This window comes from Hemiscyllium ocellatum, chromosome 16 (genome assembly GCF_020745735.1).
Source record: "Hemiscyllium ocellatum isolate sHemOce1 chromosome 16, sHemOce1.pat.X.cur, whole genome shotgun sequence".
Taxonomy (NCBI): Eukaryota; Metazoa; Chordata; class Chondrichthyes; order Orectolobiformes; family Hemiscylliidae; genus Hemiscyllium; species Hemiscyllium ocellatum.
In genome coordinates this window covers 63,962,193-63,983,869 of record NC_083416.1, presented here as the reverse complement: position 1 = coordinate 63,983,869, position 21,677 = coordinate 63,962,193, and the positions used below count along the sequence as shown (strand labels likewise).

Below are 21,677 nucleotides of genomic sequence, written 5' to 3'. Positions count from 1 at the left end.
GCATAAAGTTTAGTTTATTCTATTTTTATAGCTGTTGCTGGATAAAAAAAAGTCTATCTGCATATTTTGAGAGCTGGAAGGAAACCCAGTCCTCAGAGGAAGGACACATCTGAAACAAGCTTCAGGCTCAGTCAAAAGTGCAGTACAATGCCTAATAGGAATGTTTTTTTCATGTACTGATACTTCTCCCTCCATAGTGATGATCTATTTTGAAAATACAATGTAACTATTCATCCTTTCCATTACCTTGTTCTAAAAAGGAGATGCTCTATGGATTCTAATTTATGGATCACCCCCTCAAAGGTGAAAATCGATTCCATAATTTTGCAGCTGCCATTTTCATTAAATAACATTGTTCCCTAAATCTCTACCCTATATTTAGAGGATAAAAAAACACATTGAAAGAGCAATCTGTCCAATGAGTTGACTTAATCTTAGCTTCAATTTCTTTTTGTTTTGTATTTCTGAACATGTATCTCTATCTTGTCAGGGTATTTATCGAGTTTAGGATTGTGCATCTTGCATGAACTGAATTAATATGTACAACTATTCTGTTTGCATCTAATGTTGCATAAAGATTCAATTTAGAGTACCATTCAAGAATCAGCTATTTCTCTACATGCATTTTGTGTTGTGATGTGCGACTAAAAATAATATAACTTTTTTTATTTTTAAAATAAATGGTTATTGTTGGTAAACATAAAAGAAACTTAAATAGCTTTACATTTATTTTAGACCAGTTTCTTAACTTCAATCTGTCTCATTCCCTTTTAATCAATGCCAATTATGACTATTTTTAAATCGAATATTTTCTGATTTAACATCTTGTCAATAGAGCAAGTACACACACACATACCAGCAGCATGATTTTTTTGTTTGAGTGCTGGCCATTTGCTTTGTTCTTTCTCTCCTAGTCTTATGATTTATTTACTGAATTTTACAGTGATACTGCATTGGAAACATTATCGATTTTGTTCTGTGGGATTTCAAGTGTAAATTCCCAAGCAGGCATAAGAATAACATTGAATAATTCTTGTACATTTTTTCTTAGTTCAGCATTAGTTATAGCGTAAGACCCTACTGAATGTTTACACTGGACTGGACTGGACTCCTACAGGTAATTGTGAGTTTTGTCATGCCAACTAATTAGTTCTCACCTCTTTCCTGAATCCTATGGAACTATTCAACTCATGTCTTACTGTAGCTCTGCCATATAAAATCAGATCTCTATCACATGGAACTAATTTGATGGGGAGGCAATGGCCGAGTCGTAATACCAATTAATTATATAGACTATGAATCCAAAAACTCCGGTAACGTGCTTGGGACCCTGGGTTCAAATCCTGCCACAGCAGATGATAGAATTTGAATTCAATAAAAACCAGTTTGAAATTAAGAATGTACTGATGATCATTAAATCACTGTTGATTGCTGGGGGAAAAAAATCTTGGCCATTCATGTCGTTCAGGGTAGGAAACCTGCTATTCTCATTTGGTCTGACCTACATGTAATTCCAGAGCCACAGTAACGTGGTTCACTCTCAACTGCCTATGAAATAGTCCAGCAAGTGCTCACAAGCACTACAATGTCTCAGCAAAGAAAAGGAACCGTACAGACCACATGGGCATGTGGTGACCAGAACTCCACAAACTACTCCAGCTGTGGCCTAACCCAAAATCCTTTACAGCTCCAACATAATCCCTCTGCTTTTCTAATCTATGCCTCAACTGATAAAGACAAGTATCTTTTTAAGTCCCATATGTCTTCTTAAGTCCCCATTAACCTACCCTGTCAGCTTCATGGATTTGTGGATAAATACTGAAAGATCGCTCTGGTCCTCTGAGTTTCCTAGTATCCCACCATTCCATGAGCATTCCCCTGACTTGTTATTTCTTCCTAAGTACATCGCCTCATGCTTTTCAGAGTTAAGTTCCATCTGCTGCTAATCTGCCCATCTGATCAATCTGTTTATGTGCTCCTGAATCCTAAAACCTTCTTCCTCACTGTCAACTACCCGGCCAATCTCTATATCATCTGCAGATTTGCTTATACACTAAAGCATCAAAATATGAATGTTTGTTCACCTCCCCAATCTTCAGATATGTCTTTCATCACCTTCAAGTTCCCTCACTAACTATGCAAAGATAGTTGCCTTCATATATACAAGGCATATATCCTGAACTTCCATATCTCCAAATTTGATGCCATGTTTTAGGCTTAGTTATCCAGGCCCACAATAAAGTGATTTTGGCAATCTCACAGCTTGATCTTTGACCTTATGCCTGAAGATAACCCAAAAGCATTACATCATAGAAGTGAATTGTTTGGGCAGATATCTTACGAGTTCTACCTTGGGACTTGTTCGTCATTGAAGAAAGATGAAAGATGCTACTTGTTGTCCCCGGTTGATCCTGGAGAATTGTATCCAAACTGAAGATGTTAAGCACAGAGATGTCACAGCAAATTTTAACTAAAAGAAGCCACCTCATCTGAAAGTATAATAATTTGTATTTAAACTATATGTGGTGCATTTAATTTCAGTTTTGTTAAGATAAAGCTGTTGAATGAGTGATTAAAATGATTATGCAGCAAAGATCTGAAAATTGGCCATTATTAAGTGCAATTTATCAAAATTGTGATTAAAGCATAATCCAGATGTAAATATGGCAGATTTGTAAATCTAGTAATACATTTATTGGGACTATATTTCATGGGTTTGAAAGTGATGGCCAAACCCTTCTTCGAGCGCATGATTGAGCTGATTGCATCTGGTATCGCACTGGTATTTATTTTCCTTTTTCATCCGTCAATCAGCCTCCTGGTGCTCAGGATATTGCTTCACATGTTTCGAGCACTCTAGTCTTTATGTTGCTGTATCAATCTGTATGCAATTTCAGGAGAGCATTGATAATCATCACATTCTTCTCTTCAGATCTTGCCTTGATTGTGCCTTCAAAATAAATGGTTTGTCCGTTTGCAAATTCACAGCTTGTTACTCAGACCTGGACAGTCCAGGAATTTCATATTTGAAATTATCATTTATTTTTGCTGCTTCTTCAGTTCTGAATTACAGTTAACACTTTCAGGTATTGAGCTACAACACATAGAAAACACAGCTACTAATGGGAAATGTGAGCTATACAGAAGGGAAGCTGCATTAATTTAAGAGTGGAATGAAAGGATGCAGCCCCAAATATTTTAGTTCTACCCAAAATGATTGCAAAGCTCATGGAGCAACCACTCTGCCCATCGACTCCAAACATGAATTTTCAACTGAGCTTTGGTTCAGGTTTTATTTAAATGCTGCTGATACAGAGGGAGAAGTCCCCAGTTGTTGGAAATCAGTCAGAGCCAACAGTGAGCCAATTGATAGATCAGATGAGGAAACCATGAGCAGGTTCTCAAATACCAACAGCAGGTTTGAGTGTTTGTGTGAATCTATTTCTTCTAGGTCCACTAAAACATAAGCTTAACATTCATCAGTTTTTTCTTTAGTTGCTTCCAGCTAACACATCTGGTCAGACCACTCAATATCTGCTACAGCTAAGCATTGAACGTTGCATCTATTTGTACATGAATTTTTGCAATCAAGATCTTGCCCTATCAAGCAATTTCTTGATCCCTTTCAGGTAAATTAAGAGCTATTTGTCTGATTACAGGCATGCCTTCATATGGTCTCAAGCAGGACTTGACTCCAATAGGACAACCAAAGTGTCTTGCTTAATTTCTGACTGGGGCCTTGCATTTTCAGGCGCAAATATGTAGATTTCTGTCTCTTAAATTTTCATTAACATTTATCCACAAAGTGCTGGTGGAATTAGAATGGAATGGACACAAAGCCATTGACTAGAGATGGAAAAGAGAGAAAGATCTTGAAGTTTGAGAATGATGCCAAGAGAATAGAAGCCAATATCCCTTTTGTGTCTTTGGTTTCTTTTTGAACACTCACACATGAACCATGTGATGTAATGAAAAAGAAGATAGGAGAGTAAATTCAGCCCCCTGGTATTAAAATTTATTCCCAATGGAACTAAGAATAAAAGACATTTGGATAGATATTAAAGGGCATTTGGATAGATACATGAATAGAAAAGATTTGAAGGGATATAGGTCACAAACAGGCAGGTGGGATTAGTTTAGTTTAGAATTATGTTTGACATGGACTGGTTGGATCTAAGGGTCTGTTTCCATGCTATATGACTCTATAATTAGGACTACAGTCATCAAGCTCTTTCTCTTCAAAACCTCAGAACTTCCAATGCTGTGAATTTGGGAGAGCTCACAGAACACTGAACAATATTTTCCTACATATTACTTTTCCTTTTCCTTTCTCTTGTCTCCCTGCCCATGTATAGTGTATTTTTGTTTTGAGAAGACAAGCATTCTATTCACAAATCCCCACTGATAGTTTGAGGAAAGCTCAAGATGTTTAGCCCAATGTATCTCATTTTTCCAATGCGTTAACTCTCCCATCATATTATTCAAATACACAGTGTATTGTTTTTTCATAAGATTGCACAAAAAGCCAACCTGTTATTTTTTTAGAACAATATTGCAAAATGAAGTCAACAGGAATAAACATCTCAGAAGATGTAAAATGGACTGTTGATTTGTTATTTGTCAGTATGCTACAGAGTCAATATCTACCTCTTTAAGTGATTTGCCTTATTTTTAAAAAATGTCTAACTTTCACTAATTCCCTCATTTGCCCTGTTTCTACTTTCTAGTTGAAATGATGACCAGGGTATCTCTAGCTTACCCATATCCCTAATATATTTAAATGATGTTTCCCTATTTATCCATTCTAGACAAAGTTACAAGTTTTTCTCATCTTTCTTCATTGTGAATCCTCTTCACCCATCAACAGTATTTCCCTTCTCTTTTCCAATTCATTGATATCTTCTGTGGTCTGATGATCAAAACTGAACACAGTTTTCTTGATATGGTATCGCTTGTCTATTTCAAAGCTTCAGCATAATGTCAAAAGATTTGTATTCTACTGTCCTGGCTACGTATCCTTTTATTCTATTACCTTTTTAATTGCTTTGTCGCATTAACTGGACATTGAAAGCAATGTGCCTTGATTGCTCCCGGCTGCCTTTTTGTGTCCCTGAACTAATTCAGTTTCTTTCACTGTCTACTTGTGACCCACATTCTCCTAACCTAGCTGCAGTGTTTTGCACTGATGAGTGTTAAATTCCATTCGCTATTTGTCTACCGAACTGCACAACCAATCTAAATGCTTCACTGTATCCCCTCCCTTGATTACTTTTCTTAATTTAGTCTCATCAGTAAATTTGGCAAACTACAGTTAGTTTTTATATCTAGGTCATTCATGTAAATTGAAAACAACAGGAATCCAAGAATTGACCCTGTGGAACTCCACTCAGACTGTCACCCCTCTCCCTAGTCTGCCATTACAATTCTGAGGAGTACCATCTGTTTCTCATTTTGCAATGAGCTTCTTATCCTGTCCCATGTTCCACACTGATTTCCTTTGGCTTTTGATGTAATTGCTAGTCTTTGTCTGGAATTCTGTCTAATGCTTTTTGACTGATGAAAATAAATATACTGTTACATGGAATTACATCGGATTTATATCACAGGGACAGGCCATTTGTTCCATCTGATCTATGCCAGTGACTTATATTCATACGAGCCTCTTTCACTTTGAGCTGAATTTAATGCTATTCCGTGTGGTGGGTTTAGTGGGGGCATTTAATTGGTATGAAGATGTTGAGTAGGCATCACACTGTCTTCCGCCTCTGCTCCAATTAGGTCCTTGGCAAAAAAAAAATCAGGCTGAAAGACTAGTTGATTTATTGATGAGAGTATTACAGAGAGTGTTGCAAATCAACAGGTTAAGTCAGAGCACCTCCTAATGGAGCAAATGGGGATGTATGGAGGCAGAAAGTGGCAAACGGATATAAAGGGCTTTACAGATGGATTAATGAGCATAGGATAACACAAAGAATATGTAGGGCCATGAGTCATGGGGAGAGGGACATGAGTCATGGGGAGTGCAAGGAGGTGTGATCAGGAAGGCATCATTATTTTAAAACTTTGGGCACAGTGCTAGAACCTCAAGGCTGGCTCCGTGTTCACCCACTGTGGGAACTGTCAGTCGTTTGTTTTCGCTTCCCATGTTGCTTGTCTCCACATCTGACAAACTCCAACTCTCAGTCCTCCTCTTCCCAACTGAAAATCAGAATTTTGGTTTAAAGGTGAAGTTGGCTGAGCCAGAATTTCTCCCACTTTTGTGTACCCAATCTGTGAACAAAAATAAATACCTTGGTATCCAAGAAGAAAATTTCACCCAATACCTATATGTCAAATGCCTCCTACCGTGAGATACAATTCGATAAGTGGCAAAGTTAGAAATTGAACTTTAAATAGAACCCAGATTTACCAAGAAGTAGTTTCAAACTGTCAGAAGATTAAAGATTGACCCAGCGTTGAAAGAATTAGTGAAGAGAAACTGCTCATTGTAGTTTGTGGTTTACATCTGCATTTACTATTAATGTATCTCTACAGCTTCATTAGTGCTGTTTTTATGATTCCTTTGAGTCTCATAATAGATATATGAAATTTTTAATTAGGTGTTATGTATGACCCAATAATGAAATCTGTCCCAGAAAATGGCTGTGGTTTTACATTTTGCAAATTAAAGTGCGTAATTTAAGTTGACCTGGTAATAAGAAATAGTTAAGGTGTGTGATAATTAGTAGTTTTCTTCTAACAGGTGGTAATTAAACCTTGCATGTTGATGATGCTGAAACAACCTGATATTCCACTTATTTCATTGTATCGTCAGTAACCATGGGTTCTTTGAAGTAAAATCTAAGTTATAGCAGGAAAGAAATAATGCATGCAATACAAAAGCAGAAGCTGCTAGAAAAGCTCAGCAGGTCTGGCAGCATCTGTGAAGAGATAATCATTCCTCAGAACTGAGGTGCCTGAAATTCATTAAGCTAGGGATGCAGAGGGATAAAGCTGAGACCGTTCCTGAGTGCAGAACATCCAGCATCAGAGAGTGGAAGGTTGGGGGGGATGTTGAATACCCAATAGGAGGTGGGGTTGGGGGAGGGAGGTTATTGTGTATGATAATCTTACTTACCTCATTTCCTCTCCATGTTTTAAGGTGGAGATCGAATTCCAAATCTTAGTTATTAATTTTGGAACCATATTTTGACATGTCTTTGTGCTTTGTCTAAATTATATGATCTTGCCAAAGTTGTGAGAAATACACCCCTGTCATAATAATTTAGTAAATTTTATGTTTCTTGTACCTAATATGGTATTGCGTGTTGATGACATTGTACACTTTTTACTATCCTCCTATTCTTTTCTAACTTAAGAACATGTGATAATAAACCTCATTCTAATTCTATTTAATTGTCAAATTAGAACATGACAAATGGATTATGCGTCAATGGAATAGACATGGAAGAGAGGAATTGCTATCCTTCCATACCTTGCTCTGAAATCAGTGTTAGGCTGGTGCAATGCAATGCAACTGTAAGCTGCATTTAGGGTTCAAAGTGGAATTATTTATGTAGCTTCAACACTTAACATGCATGTGCATTTAAATAATGTTGAAAAATCAATCATTCCTTCTACAAATAGCCACTTGGTTGTTCAGAACTTGAATATTCCTGAGAAAAGAAACACGTTGTCAAGCTTCTTGTCTTGCAAGTACCACCTCAGAATATTCACAAGATTATGAAGTCCTAAAGGAAGCAGCAATTTATCCTCATTCACAATTTAACGAGGAGGGTCCTAATCAGTTTGCACATGGACTCTAATTGGTAAATTGCTGTTGTCATCGAGAATGTAACAGGGAGCAATAAAATTGAAACTAAAGTCAACTTTGATTGGTCAAAATATTGCCATGGGGAATTCACCAGGTAAGTCTGTCCCCATGCTTTTGTTTAGTTTTAAAGATACAACACATAGACAGTTCCAATCTGTTTATAAAAGACAAGACCCTCTGAATGAATATATGTAGCTTCTGGTGTGTATAAGTGAGCCATGCTGTGAGTCTGACTGATGATCTTAAACTGCCTGTTAATATAATATTTAGCACACTCATTATTACTTTATAAGTGTTGTCCATTTACAGAATCCCATTTAATGTTAGACTTTGAGTCTTGATTTTTGCAAGCGCAGGCTGGTAGAGCATGGTCAATATGCTGCCTGCTGGAAACACCCAGACACGGCGGCACGGTGGCACAGTGGTTAGCACTGCTGCCTCACAGCGCAAGGGACCTGGGTTCAATTCCCGACTCAGGCGACTGTCTGTGTGGAGTTTCCACGTTCTCCCCGTGTCTGCGTGGGTTTCCTCCGGGTGCTCCGGTTTCCTCCCACAGTCCAAAGATGTGCGGGTCAGGTGAATTGGCCATGCTAAATTGCCCATAGTGTTAGGTAAGGGGTAAATGTAGGGGTATGAGTGGGTTGCGCTTTGGCGGATCGGTGTGGACTTGTTGGGCCGAAGGGCCTGTTTCCACACTGTAAGTAATCTAATCTAATAAGATGCGCTGTCTAGTATCACCAGTCATAATATATTGCAGTGTGGCTCTCTTATGCATGCTAGAAGGCAGGTGTAGTCAAATGCAGGGGCCATGCCCTTTGTAAACAGAAAGAACCTGCCCATGTAATCTACCTTTCTAACTATGCAAAAGAATGGAGGAATATTCATTTTCTGGTGCATTCCCCATGGCAATATTTTTACCAATCACATTTAACTTCCCGGATTTGAATTAAACAATAGCTGGGCAGTTAACTGTTCCCTGTTGCATTTTCCATGGCAACACCAGCCTATTAGTCAGCCTCTAATTGACAATCATCACTGTCTTCACTTGTAGTGGTCATGATTTGGAGATGCCGGTGTTGGACTGGGGTGTACAAAGTTAAAAATCACACAACACCAGGTTATAGTCAAACAGGTTTAATTAGAAGCTAGTGTGCTTCCAATTAAACCTGTTGGACTAGAACCTGGTGTTGTGTGATTTTTAACTTCATTTGTAGTGTTAATTGTTGTTTTCTTTGCGATTTAGTATTCTTGTAATTCTGTTCTGAATTGCAGGACACAAAATCACTATGGCATTTTTTTTTCTCAGCAAATACTTATTCCTTCCACAGGAATTCTTACTTTATTCCTAATCAGAACTTCCCATGCAGCAACATACCTGTTACCTGACAATGTGAAATTCATGAAACAGATTATTATGTTGACTTCAGAGTTCAGCTTTTCTTGTTGAATAACTTGTGTAATACATAACATTAAATGCAAAATCGTCTGGAGATTGTGAGCCTACAGCACAAAACAGTGCACAATTTGACGCTAAATTTGATGTCAATCATTGCTTTCCACTGCTCCTCGCTACAATAAGTAGAGACAACTGCCTTGCTTCCAATGCTGTTGTGTACCAGCTGGTACTGTCAAAGAGCAGCCCCAGAATGATATGTATAATAGCCTGCTTGTTTGGTTTTTGCTGTTTGGGAGGAGCTACTCCTCCACTCCAGTTTTCCTTGAAGGGACAGGAGCTTTGGAACAGAAGGGAACAATTTTTCCCTATGAACCTATTAGATCTTGACTGATTCCATATGCTCCATATCTTTTAATACTTCTAATATTTACAAAGTGGGAGTATTTACAAATTTCACAATTGAAAAATTTGACTCTAATTGTTAGACTGTGTTCTCTCACCTAGATTATTGTACTAGCGAAAAATAGATATTATTGGTGTCCTTTCAGTTTGTTTTGATATATTGAAAGAGTTGCTCAGATTACCTCTTTTATATTCTAGGAAATAAAAATTCTCCACATAATTTAGCCTTAGGAGTATTTTGATTTGATATGATTTATTTATTGTCACGGTTGGGGAATGGGAAAAAATTGCAGCTGTACGAGCTGCTCCTTTTTTGAGACATTTTAGGTGTTGGAGGTCATTTCCTCAAATTCCGGAAGCAGTATTTACTGTTTTCTAAACTGTTGCATTGTTTTGGAACTTTGGGGAAAAGAAAGATCAACACAGCGGCACTTTAAAAAGGAAGAGGAGAGACAAAGGCAGAGACCACATGGTCATTCAGAGAGAGAGAAAGAAACCTACATTGTTGTCTGGCACAGCAGTGAATCTGCACAGCTACTGCTTTTGCTTTTTGAGTTCAAGCGTTTCTGGACATCAGAGTGTGTTGAAGCAAAATGAACAAGCAGTGAACTTCACAGCTGACCATGGAGGAACATGTCTGGGAGACCTCACAGCGCAGGAGCAGATAAATGTATTTTTTTTAGTGTAACTTTCCTGTCTTTATTTAATAGTGAATAGAGTGGGTTCTTTTTGATTAGATGTTTTATTGAAATTTGTCTCTTGATTAAAATTTAAAAATGTAAAACATAGGTACTAAGTTAGGAGAAAGTGAGGACTGCTGATGCTGGAGATCAGAGCTGAAAAATGTGTTGCTGGAAAAGCGCAGCAGGTCAGGCAGCATCCAAGGAACAGGAGAATCTGCGTTTCAGGCATAAGAAGGGCTAATGCCCGAAACGCCGATTCTCCTGCTCCTTGGATGCTGCCTGACCTGCTGCACTTTTCCAGCAACACATTTTTCAGCATAGGTATTAAGTTAATCTGGAGCAGTTTTCTTTTAAAAGCAATAAGACTGAGCTATCTTCTGTAGATTGTAAAACTGGAAAGATGGCCTGTAGTAGAGTGATGTGCTCTTCCTGTCAGATGTGAGAAATTAGGGAGAATTTTCATGTGATTGATGAATGTGTCTGCAGTAAGTGTGTTTGCTTGCGAATCCTATCAGGTTACATGGATCATTTGTAGTAGCAGTTAGAGGCAATGAAGAAATTACAAGAGCTAGGGGGTGTAATGGATAACCATTATAAGAAAGGAGAAAAGCCACAGATCCAATCAGGTTGATGGGTTACCACCAGGAGAATTAGGAGATGGAAGCAGGTAGTATACGAGTGTCCTGTGGCTATCCCCATCTCAAACAAATATGCTGTTTTGGAAAATGTAGGGAGCAATGGACTGTCAGGGAAATGTATAATGAACATCCAAGGGGGGCAACAGAAGAGGGAGAGTGCCATTTTTGATTAGAGATAACACTACTGCTGTACTTAAGGAGGATATTCCTGGGAATGCATCCAAGGAAGTTATTTGAGTGGAACTGAGAGTGAAGAAAGGGATGATTACCTTATTGGGAGTGTGCTACAGATCCCCTGAATAGTCAGCGGGAAATTGAGAAACAAATCTGTAAGGAGCTCTCAGTTATCAGTAAGAATAATGAGGTGCGGGGGGGGGGGCGGGTGAGTGGGAGATTTTAACTTTCCAAACATAGATTGGGACTGCCATGGTGTTAAGAGTTTAGATGGAGAGGAATTTTTGAAGTGTGTGCAAGAACATTTTCTGTTTCAGTATGTAGATGTACCTACTAGAGAAGGTGCAAAACCTGACCTGTTCTTAGGAAATAAGGCAGGGCAAATGACTGAGATGTCCTTGAGGGAGCACTTTGGGGCCAGGGACCATGATTCTATGAGTTTTAAAATAGCAATGGAAAGGAATAGACAGGATCTAAAAGTTAAAGTTCTTAATTAGAGGTTGGCCAATTTTAGGAAAGAACTTTCAAAAGTTGATTGGGTGCAGATGTTTGCAGCTAAAGGGATGGCTGGAAAATGGGAAGCCTTCAGAAATGAGATAAGGAGAGTCCAGAGACAGTATGTTCCTGTTAGGGTGAAAAGAAAGGCTGGTAGGTATAGGGAATGCTGGATGACAAGATAATTTGAGGTTTTGGTCAAGTAAAAGGAGGAAGTATATGTCAATTATAGACAGCAGCGATCGAGTGAATCCTAAGAAGAGTATAAAGGCAGTCGGAAGATACTTAAGAGGGAAATCAGGAGGGCAAAATAGCTTTGGCAAATAAGGTTAAGGAGATTTAAAGGTACTTTATTAACACATTAAGGAAAAAAGAAAAACTAGTGACAGAATAGGATAGTGTGGAACTGGTGAAGATGGGGGGGATACGAAACAAGTATTCTGCAGCAAAGTTTATTGTGGAGGAGGACATAGAAGATACAGAATGTGGGGAAATAAATGGTGATATCTTGAAAAATATCCAAATTAAGTCGGGGGAGGTGCTGAATATCATAAAACACAAAAAGGTGGATAAGTTCCCCAGAGCCTGATCAGGTATAACCTAGAACTGTGTAGGAAGTTAGGGAATTTGTTTTCTGGATCCCTTGCGTGATATTTTTATCATCAATAGTCACAGATGCAGTGCCGGAAGAGTGGAAGTTGGCTAACGTGGTGCCACAATTTAAGAAAGGTAGTAAGGAAGAGCCAGGGAACTATAGACTGGTGAACCTGACATCAGTGGTGGGCAGGCTGTTGGAGGGAATCCTGAGGGATACGTTTTACATGTATGTGGAAAGGCAAGGGCTGATTAGAGATAGTTAACATGGCTTTGTGTTTGGGAAATCATGTCTCACAAACTTGATTGAATTGTTTTGAAGAAGTCACAAAGAGGGTTGATGAGGGCAGAGCAGTGATTTATTTGCACTTCAGTAAGGCATTTGACAAGGTTTCTCATGGTAGACTACAGAGCAAGGTTAGGTCACATGGAATATAGGGAGAACTAACCATTTGGAAACAGAACTGGCTCAAAGGTAAAAGACAGAGATTGGTGGTGGAGGGTTGCTTTTCAAACTGGAGGCCTGTGACCAGTGGAGTGCCACAAGGATCGATGCTGCGTCCACTAATTTTAGTCATTTATATCAATAATTTGGATGTGAATATAGAAATAAATTAATAAATTTGCAGATGACACCAAAATTGGAGGTTGAGTGGACAGCTCAGAGTACAACAGGATCTTTATCAAATGGGCCAATGGGCCGAGGAGTGGCATTTGGATAGAGAAGAAGGAGATTGGTATGCTTTCCTTTATTGGTCAGAGTACTGAGTACAGGAGTTGGGAGGTCATGCTGCGGCTGTACAGGACATTGATTAGGCCACTTTTGGAATATTGTGCGCAATTCAGGTCTCTCTCCTACAGGAAGAATGTTTTGAACCTCAAAGGGGTTCAGAAAAGGATATTTTCCAAGGAAGTTGCCAGGGTTGGAGGGTTTGAGTTTTCAAGAGAGGCTGAATAGGCTGGGGTGACCTTGTAGAGGTTTCTGGAATCATGAGTGGCATGGATAGGGTGAGTAGCAAAGGTCTTTTCCCTTGGATGGGGAGTCCAGAACTAGAGGGAATAAGTTTAGAGTGAGAGGGGAAAGATTTAAAAAGAACCTAAAGGGCAACTTTTTCATGCAAAGTGAATTGAATTGAATTGAATTTATCATCACATGTACCGAAACACAGTGAAAATCTTTGTCTTGCGAGCAATACAGGCAAATTACATAGTTAAGTAGCATAGATAAGTCAATAATAGGTAAACAGCAGTAAAAACAAAAACACAGGTATAGGCAAATGTTAAGAGTTTGTGACTCCATTCAGTATTCTAATAGCAGTCAGATAGAAACTGTTTTGAAACCAGCTTATGCATGTGTTCAGGCTTCTGTACCTTCTCCTCCATTGTAGAGGTTGTAGTAAACCATTGCCAGGGTGGGATGGATCTTTGAGAATACTGGCAGCGTTTCCTTGACAGCGGGCTTGGTAGATGGATTCTGTAGATGGGATGTTGGCCTTTGTGATTGTCTGGGCCAAGTTCACCACTCTGTAACCATCTCCGATCTTAAGTGGTTCAGTTGCCATACCAGGTAGTGATACATCCAGACAGAACGCTATTGATGGAACACCTATAAAAGTTGGCAACGGTATTTGCCATCATGCCAAATTTCTTCAGCTGCCTGAGGCAGAACAAATGTTGTTGGGCATTTATAACCAGTGCAACCACATGAAGAGTCCAAGAAAGCTTATTGTGGATGACCATTCCCAGGAGCCTGACACTCTCCACTCGTTCCATCTCTGTGCTGTTAATGTGTAGGGGGGCATGAGTAACATCCCGCCAAAAGTCAATAATGAGTTCCTTGGTTTTACCAGTAAAAAATGAGGTCTGCAGATGCTGGAGATCACAGCTGAAAATGTGTTGCTGGTTAAAGCACAGCAGGTTAGGCAGCATCTCAGGAATAGGGAATTCAACGTTTCGAGCATAAGCCCTTCATCAGGAATGAGAGAGAGTAGCCAAGCAGGCTAAGATAAAAGGTAGGGAGGAGGGACTTGGGGGAGGGGCGATGGAGGTGGGATAGGTGGAAGGAGGTCAAGGTGAGGGTGATAGGCTGGAGTGGGGTGGGGGCGGAGAGGTCAGTAAGGAGATTGCAGGTTAGGAGGGTGGTGCTGAGTTGAGGGAACCGACTGAGACAAGGTGGGGGGAGGGGAAATGAGGAAACTGGAGAAATCTGAATTCATACCTTGTGGTTGGAGGGTTCCCAGGCGGAAGATGAGGCACTCCTCCTCCAGCCGTCGTGTTGTTATGTTCTGCCGGTGGAGGAGTCCAAGGACCTGCATGCCCTCGGTGGAGTGGGAGGGAGAGTTAAAGTGTTGAGCCACCACGGGGTGGTTGGGTTGGTTGGTCCGGGCGGCCCAGAGGTGTTCTCTGAAGCGTTCCGCAAGTAAGCGGCCTGTCTCCCCAATATAGAGGAGGCCACATCGGGTGCAGCGGATGCAATAGATGATGTGTGTGGAGGTACAGGTGAACTTGTGGCGGATATGGAAGGATCCCTTGGGGCCTTGGAGGGAAGTGAGTGTGGAGGTGTGGGCGCAAGTTTTACATTTCCTGCGGTTGCAGGGGAAGGTGCTGGGGGTGGAGGTTGGGTTGGTGGGGGGTGTGGATCTGACGAGGGAGTCACAGCATTGGTTTTACCAGCATTGAGAGCTAGGTTGTTCTCAGTACACCATTCTTCCAGGTCTTCAACCTCCTGTCTGTAGTCTGTTTCGTTGCCATTTGAGATTTGACCGTCTCTGGTGGTGTCATCAGTGAACCTGGAAATGGCATTAGTCTGGTATTTGGTGACACAGCCATGGGTATACAGTGAGTACAGTAGGGGAATGAGTACACACCCCTTGGGGGGCTCCAGTGTTGAGTGTTAGTGAGGATGAAATATTGTCCCCACAATCTTCACTGATTGTGGCCTGTGGGTCAGGAAGCTGGGGATCCAGTTGCAGAGAGTGGGGCTTAATCCAAGATCACTAAGTTTAGTAATCAGTCTTGAGGGGATAATAGTGTTGAAGGCTGAACTGTAGTCAATGTGTAGGATTCTTACCTCACTGTTCATGGTGTCAGGATGTTCAAGGGAGGAGTGAAGGGCAAGTGATGTGGCATCTGATGTGGATCTGTTGGTCCAATAGGCAAGTTAGAGTGAGTCAAGAGTAATGGAGAGGCTGGAGTTGATTAATGCCATGCACCAGCCTTTCAAAGCACTTCATGACCACCAAAGTTAGGACCACTGGGTTGTAGTCATTGAGACATGCTGCATGAGCCTTCTTAGGCACAGGAATGATGTTGGCCCTCTTGAAACTGGCAGGGACAGTGGCCAATGAGAGGTTGAAGATGGCCGAGAAGACCTCTGCCAGTTGATCTGCATGTGCTCTGATTGCACGGCCTAGTGGTGAAATGGTGAAGGCTGTGACAATTACAACATTTAAAAGGCATTGAATTAGAAGGGTTGAAAGGGATATGGCCAAGTACTGGCAAATGGGACTAGATTAGGTTAGGATATGTGATTGGCATGGACGAGTTAGACCATAGGATGCTGTACATCTCCATGACTCTACAGTGAAAAGCTTTGTTTGTGTGCAGTACAGGCAAATCATAGTAAGCAAGGACATACAGATCATTGGGTGAAAAAAATCTAGAGGGATAAAGGTTACATCACACAGGGTGTGTGCTAGGCAAGATCAACATTAGAAAAGTGTAAATCGGTTACAAGAAATGTTAGAGTGAGATCTGCTGGATGGAGCTCGCAAGCCATCGCATGGGTTTCGGCACCATCTTCAATCTTCGTTGTGAAAGTACACATATTATTCTGTAAATCTACACTACTTTCTCTCAAAGACCAGTATACCCTTCCTGAGAGGTGGTGAAAAGGACGTTATTAATGAAACATTGCAGATCTAAACCCCTATCCTGCCATTCGATTATGCAATCTGGAGATGAGGTAAAAGTGTAGTCCACTATTAACAGTGAAGAGGTCCTTTTAATTTGCGAGAACACCATTGTAACCGCTAAAAGTGTAAGCCATATAGAACCTCTTTAGAGCTTTCTTGAAGGGATCTTCTCGTGTCTTTGATCAATGGAGTGAATACAATTGACAGACCATAATTACTATGAAACTGAAAAATGGAAACTTGACTTGTTCTCATACTTTCAAATCGCACTGTAATCAACTCCTGAATTCAGTTTAAGCATTGTCCCTCATTTTTGAGTTCACTAAGTTAAAAATAATCAATGATCAGGACAAAACCATCAGAAGTTGGATAAAACTCAGAATTAACCACATCTAAATTCTTGCCCATATCCTCAACACCAAATGTTCTATTAAAAACCCAGCTGAACAAAACATGGAGCAGGTTCAGCAGTAATAGTATATTGTTCTCAAATGAACTGTTCTGCTACACATTTCTCCTTTGAGTGCATTGGGCCATCTGCAAAACCATCTCCAATGTGAGTTGAAAATGTAAAATTTGAGGTTCTGCTTTAAATTAGATCAAATAACTTCCAACCATCTGAGACTTTATTAACAAAAATTGCATATATCTAATGTGAAACTGTTTGAGACTAATATCTTTCCATTAACATGTGGCATGCTGGCTCAGTTGTTAGCACTGATACCTCACAGCACCAGGGACTGGGTTCGATTCCACCTCGGGCGACTGACTGTGTGGAGTTTGCAAATTCTCCCTGTGTCTGCATGGGTTTCCTCTGGGTGCTCCAGTTTCCTCCCACAATCCAAAGATGTGCAACTTAGGTGAGTTGGCCATGCTAAATTGCTCATAGTGTTCAGGGATGTATAGGTTAAGTGCATTAGTCAGGGATTAATGTAGAGTAACAGGGCAGGGGAATAGATTTGGGTGGGATACTCTTTGGAGGGTCGGTGTGGACTTGTTCGGCCGAAGGGCCTGTTTCCACACTTGGAATTCTATGAAACTTCAAGATAGGCAAGATCAGTGCCAGATAAAATAATTGTAGAAACAAAACTTATAATTTGAGAAGGTATGCTGAAGAAACATACTGCCAGCGGTCTGATGGTGAATCAAGGAGAGTCCAGGTTCAATCTCTGGCAGATTTTGGTAATTACAGCAATGAGAATGTTTTATTCTTTTGCCGAGTTGGCAAAATTCATTCTACAATTCTACAATTTCGCATGAAAACACATAATGTTCAGAGGGCCAAATATAGATAGTTAGGATGGGATCATCAAAAGAGGAGAGAGGATTATTTGGTCATAAGAACTTTTAGTGAGTTATGCACAGATAGACCCACAGCCAGAATTTATACATACAGGAATAGTGTCAGGGAGAATCTCAGCTATTGCTCTTTAAAATTCTCGAATCTCTGTACACCCCCAAAGCTCTCACTGATACAAATAAATTTGACACCTTCCTTTTCAAAGATACATAAGCTGACTAAAAAGATTCATTATTTTAAATTGACATTTATACCTTCTGTTACATTATTTTAAAGCAGAGGACAAAACACCTTCTGGTGATATTCTGCATTTTGTCTTAGTCTGGTGCATCTTGTTTATCTTCCTTGTCATGGTTCCTGCTCTATTTTATGCATTTCAACCCAACACACACATCATATTTATTGATCGGGCTGTTGCAGCCGATAATAATAATCTTGATGCTGTGGATTTTTTTTTCTAATTTGCTTCGTTTATTGCGATATTTTTCTTCTATTGTCATCTAACTTATCATAAACTCAGGCTTGTGAAATGTCAAGTGAGTCAATAGCTAGACTGATGACCACTGGGAGGCTCTTCAGAATTTCCTTGATCAGGCCATGTACATAAACCAGTCCATCATACCAAGTCATAAAAGTACTGTTGTCCAGCACTGTTCTCATATGATGAGGTGTTACGCTGCAGGCTGAAAACTGTTAATCTCGCAAATAGCAGTTCTCATTCTTGGCCATACAGTGAGCCACAGTGGGTAAAACACATTCACTCTAAACCACTGGGGGAGAGGAGGAAGTCAAATGGCAGGTCATGCAGATGACTTTGATTTAACTCCATATTGACAATAAAATCTAATGTTGGTCGATGCCTGAAACAGGGATTGGGAAGTAGAAAAGTGAAAAAGGGCTGACTCTTTCTATCTCTTTCTACAACTTTCTACTTCTCACGCCATCCCCAGTCACTACCTTGTGGGTCAGTTGCCTATGTGTATAACTCTAGCAAGCCACTACCAATCTCAACCGTCGTATTTGTTGTGAGAAAGTGAACAATAGATACAGGCACAGCAAAGAATAAACTTACATCAGAGAGGTAGAGATTGCTCATAGTTGTGCCAAACATGGCGTAAAAGGTGATCAAGTTTGTAGAGCTATGTGGTGCATCCCTAAGACTGTCTGTAATGTGCCCATTGCAGTATTGGTATCAGGCAAATTTCACTTTAGCTGTTGCTTACAAGAACCATTAGGAACCTCACAGATGCTAAAGAGAAGCCTCACACCAGTTTTAAAATGGCTCAGGTAAATTGGGTAGCTCTGAATGCAGCATACACTGAGAATGTTTTTGCCAGCTTTTGTCAGCCATGGATGGAGCGCAAAAATGGCTGCCACTGAGAGCATTACTGTCTGTGAAGCTCCACAGCATTCATTCTGTTGGCTGCAACTGATTGACTGACTGTAATCCTTCCCCTTCATTGTCACACCGATCAGGCTGTTGCTAGTGAAAACCAGGCGCATGTTTCTTGGCCAAACAAGTCGATTTTCTAGGAAACCTGTTTTTTGAGGAATGTGGATGAGTTGTACTTTCTCAGAACTGTAAGTGCACCATGCTGACAATGAGTTTCCAAGAGAAAAGAGTTACTTTTAAGGGAATGACAAAATCAGCAATAACTTGCATTTCTATTGCACCTTTAATAAAGAAGGAATTTTGTATATATCACTTCAGAGAAGTGTCATCAGAAGTAAATATAAGCAAGATCATTGAGACTTCAAGTCTGTTCCACCATTCAACAATCCCTCAGCTCCACCTTCCAGTACTATCCCTAACCTTAAAGATATTTTTGAAGAAGGGAAGGGTGTTTGAAAGATGCAGATGGTAGAAATTCAGGCCATTGGTAACTGAAGGCATGGCATACAATGATAGAGAGAAAGCACAGAAGGCACACAAAATGCCCGAGTCAAAGGAACAGACAGTGAGTTGATGGGGGGAGAGGTTGTTTGGGGGATGATAGAGATAGAAGAGGGGGTAATGCCATGAATTGATTTAATAGTGAGGATGAGGATGTTAAATTAAACAATTTAATACCTTCTCTCACTGTAATGAGCACAAAACAATTATCCAAAAAAAATTAAAGCAATTAGTGAAGACTGGTAATTTCCTTGGGGAAATTCCTAGGATGGGCTACCGGTTCCAAGACTGTGGCAATCAAAAAATATAATCCCTAGAGCACATTGGGTTAATGACCGTAGTTTTGAACAATGTCAGATTCAATAGCTCAAGTTATTATTATCTCAAAAAATGTTATTGTTTGTACAATAATGAAAATGCCACAGACTAAAATGTTGGCTTTAAACCATTTGTTCACTTTTTTTAACACATATCCGCATACAGTTCTAAATACATAGGAAACTGTCGATTCCAATAATTAAGGTTTCAATTAATTAAATTCATTCACAAGCAGGTTATTTGCGAAACAGAAATTGCTGAGAACCAGCAGTAATTCTCTCAATGGATGGGGGACATCCATGGTGGCACTGTCAGATGTAATATAATACAGTGGGTGGTTTCTGTTGAATACTGCAGTGACTAGTGCATTATGATGGCAGGTCAGTCCTCTAAATAAATATTGCATAGAATGGGCATACCCATGCGTGTAAATTGAAAGAATAGTTAAAAAAATACCAGAAAACGTCTGCAATATTGGTCGATCTCGAACCCCTGATGTGATACAAAATGCCATGGTATCATGCAATTTTCTGCAGTGTGCTCAATGTGGGACCGTGTGAATGTCAGTGCTTTCAGTTCCATTGCACATAAATACATTAGAACAGCTGCTCTGGTATTTAAAAATGCTGCATAATTCTATACAATTTCCAACTACATCATTGTTACCTTATGATTCCTCTGATCAATTGTAAGGCCTTGTCGTTCTGTGGGGAGTGACTGGAAGACACGAGTAGGCTTGGAAGGTATGAAAGACCAAGGGAAATGGGTGGAGTCAGTGGAGAATGAGGTGGCATAGGATTGGCAGGAAGACATGTCTTCACATGCAGAGTATGAGGCCCTATGGACATGGGCTGGAAGGGATGATGTAGATTTGATGTGGATGAGGAATGAAAGGTAAAGAGCCTGACTATTTTCAACCACGATGAAGTTGCAAAGAAAAAAGTCAGCCCTTTTACCCAGCTGCTCTGGTTCTCATCCATCCCCATACTTGCCCTCAGTCTGCTTCTACAGTCAGTGCTTTTGATTTTAGTAACACCCTAACCATACTGGAATGTAGGTTGTGTGTGACTAACCAGGTCTGCTGTATCGAAACATGTCCTAAGTCAAGCTACTAAACACCTTTAAGCTTTGAACTGGCAATTTTGAGGTTCAAATTCCGACCTGAGAACAAAGAATTTTATCTTCAGTGCAATACTGATAGAAATGTTCATTGTCATGGAGTTCCTCGTCCTTTGAGCAAGATGTTAAACTGAGGCCTGATCTACCTATTCAAAAGTATAGAACAATTCTCTGTTCTGCACTGAAGAACAGGGATTTCATCCAGTGGCCTGCCTCACATTTATTTCTCACAAAATGAAATGTCTGTTTAAACATTTCATAATGATTTTGTGGATTTTGATGTGCAAACCAGGTGGCCATCAAAACAAAATTGGTTACACTGTGAACTATAAGTAAACATATGTAGCATCCTACGTGTTTCAATAAAATGTAAGTTCTTTCTTTCTTGGCAGCCCAGAAGAATTTGACTATAACAAAACTCTTGTGATAGAGCCACCGTATGTAATAGATTTTTTTTTTCAAAAAGCCACTTCTTTCCAAAACAATAATCATTTACCAATCACCTCATCATGTGCTTAAAATGAATGAATTCTTAAATACATTGGATTTTAAAATAATTTGTTTACTCTGGGTGCTCGAGATGCATTGAGTGCTTTGGAAAAGCAATTCGAGTTCATTAAACTGGAAAAAAAAGGCTTTTAAGTAAAATTTGTTTTATGGAGATGGAGGTTGAAGGGCTTCACAGCAAATAAGATATTTTCAATGTGTTCTTTGAATTATCTACTGTTGACCACTTTGAGTGGTTGCCAAGTGCTGCATTTAAACAAGATGGAGCCATCAGAAACAGCAGAAAAGAAGCTGAGATTGTTTTCCATGTCATTTGCTGCTGCATGCTGAGTACACACTTTGTGTTATTGTGCATCCAAACTCCAATTCCTTCAATATCATATGAAAGTTTATCAACTCAATCTTTCTTCTTTAAAAAAAAATCCATTTT

General features: G+C 39.8%; 1 protein-coding gene across 2 annotated transcripts in view; it reads left to right on the top strand.

Annotated features, from left to right (window-relative positions):
• tenm2a (teneurin transmembrane protein 2a) overlaps nucleotides 1-21,677 on the top strand; it is a 797,630-nt gene that overhangs the window by 525,338 nt on the left and 250,615 nt on the right. Inside the window, exon 8 of one of the 2 annotated variants that reach the window (XM_060836885.1) lies at nucleotides 19,197-19,208. The exons of the other annotated variant lie outside the window; for it this stretch is intronic. Within the exon in view, the coding sequence (XP_060692868.1) occupies nucleotides 19,197-19,208 (12 nt within the window). The remainder of the gene's footprint in view (nucleotides 1-19,196; nucleotides 19,209-21,677) is intronic. 2 annotated transcript variants of the gene reach the window in all.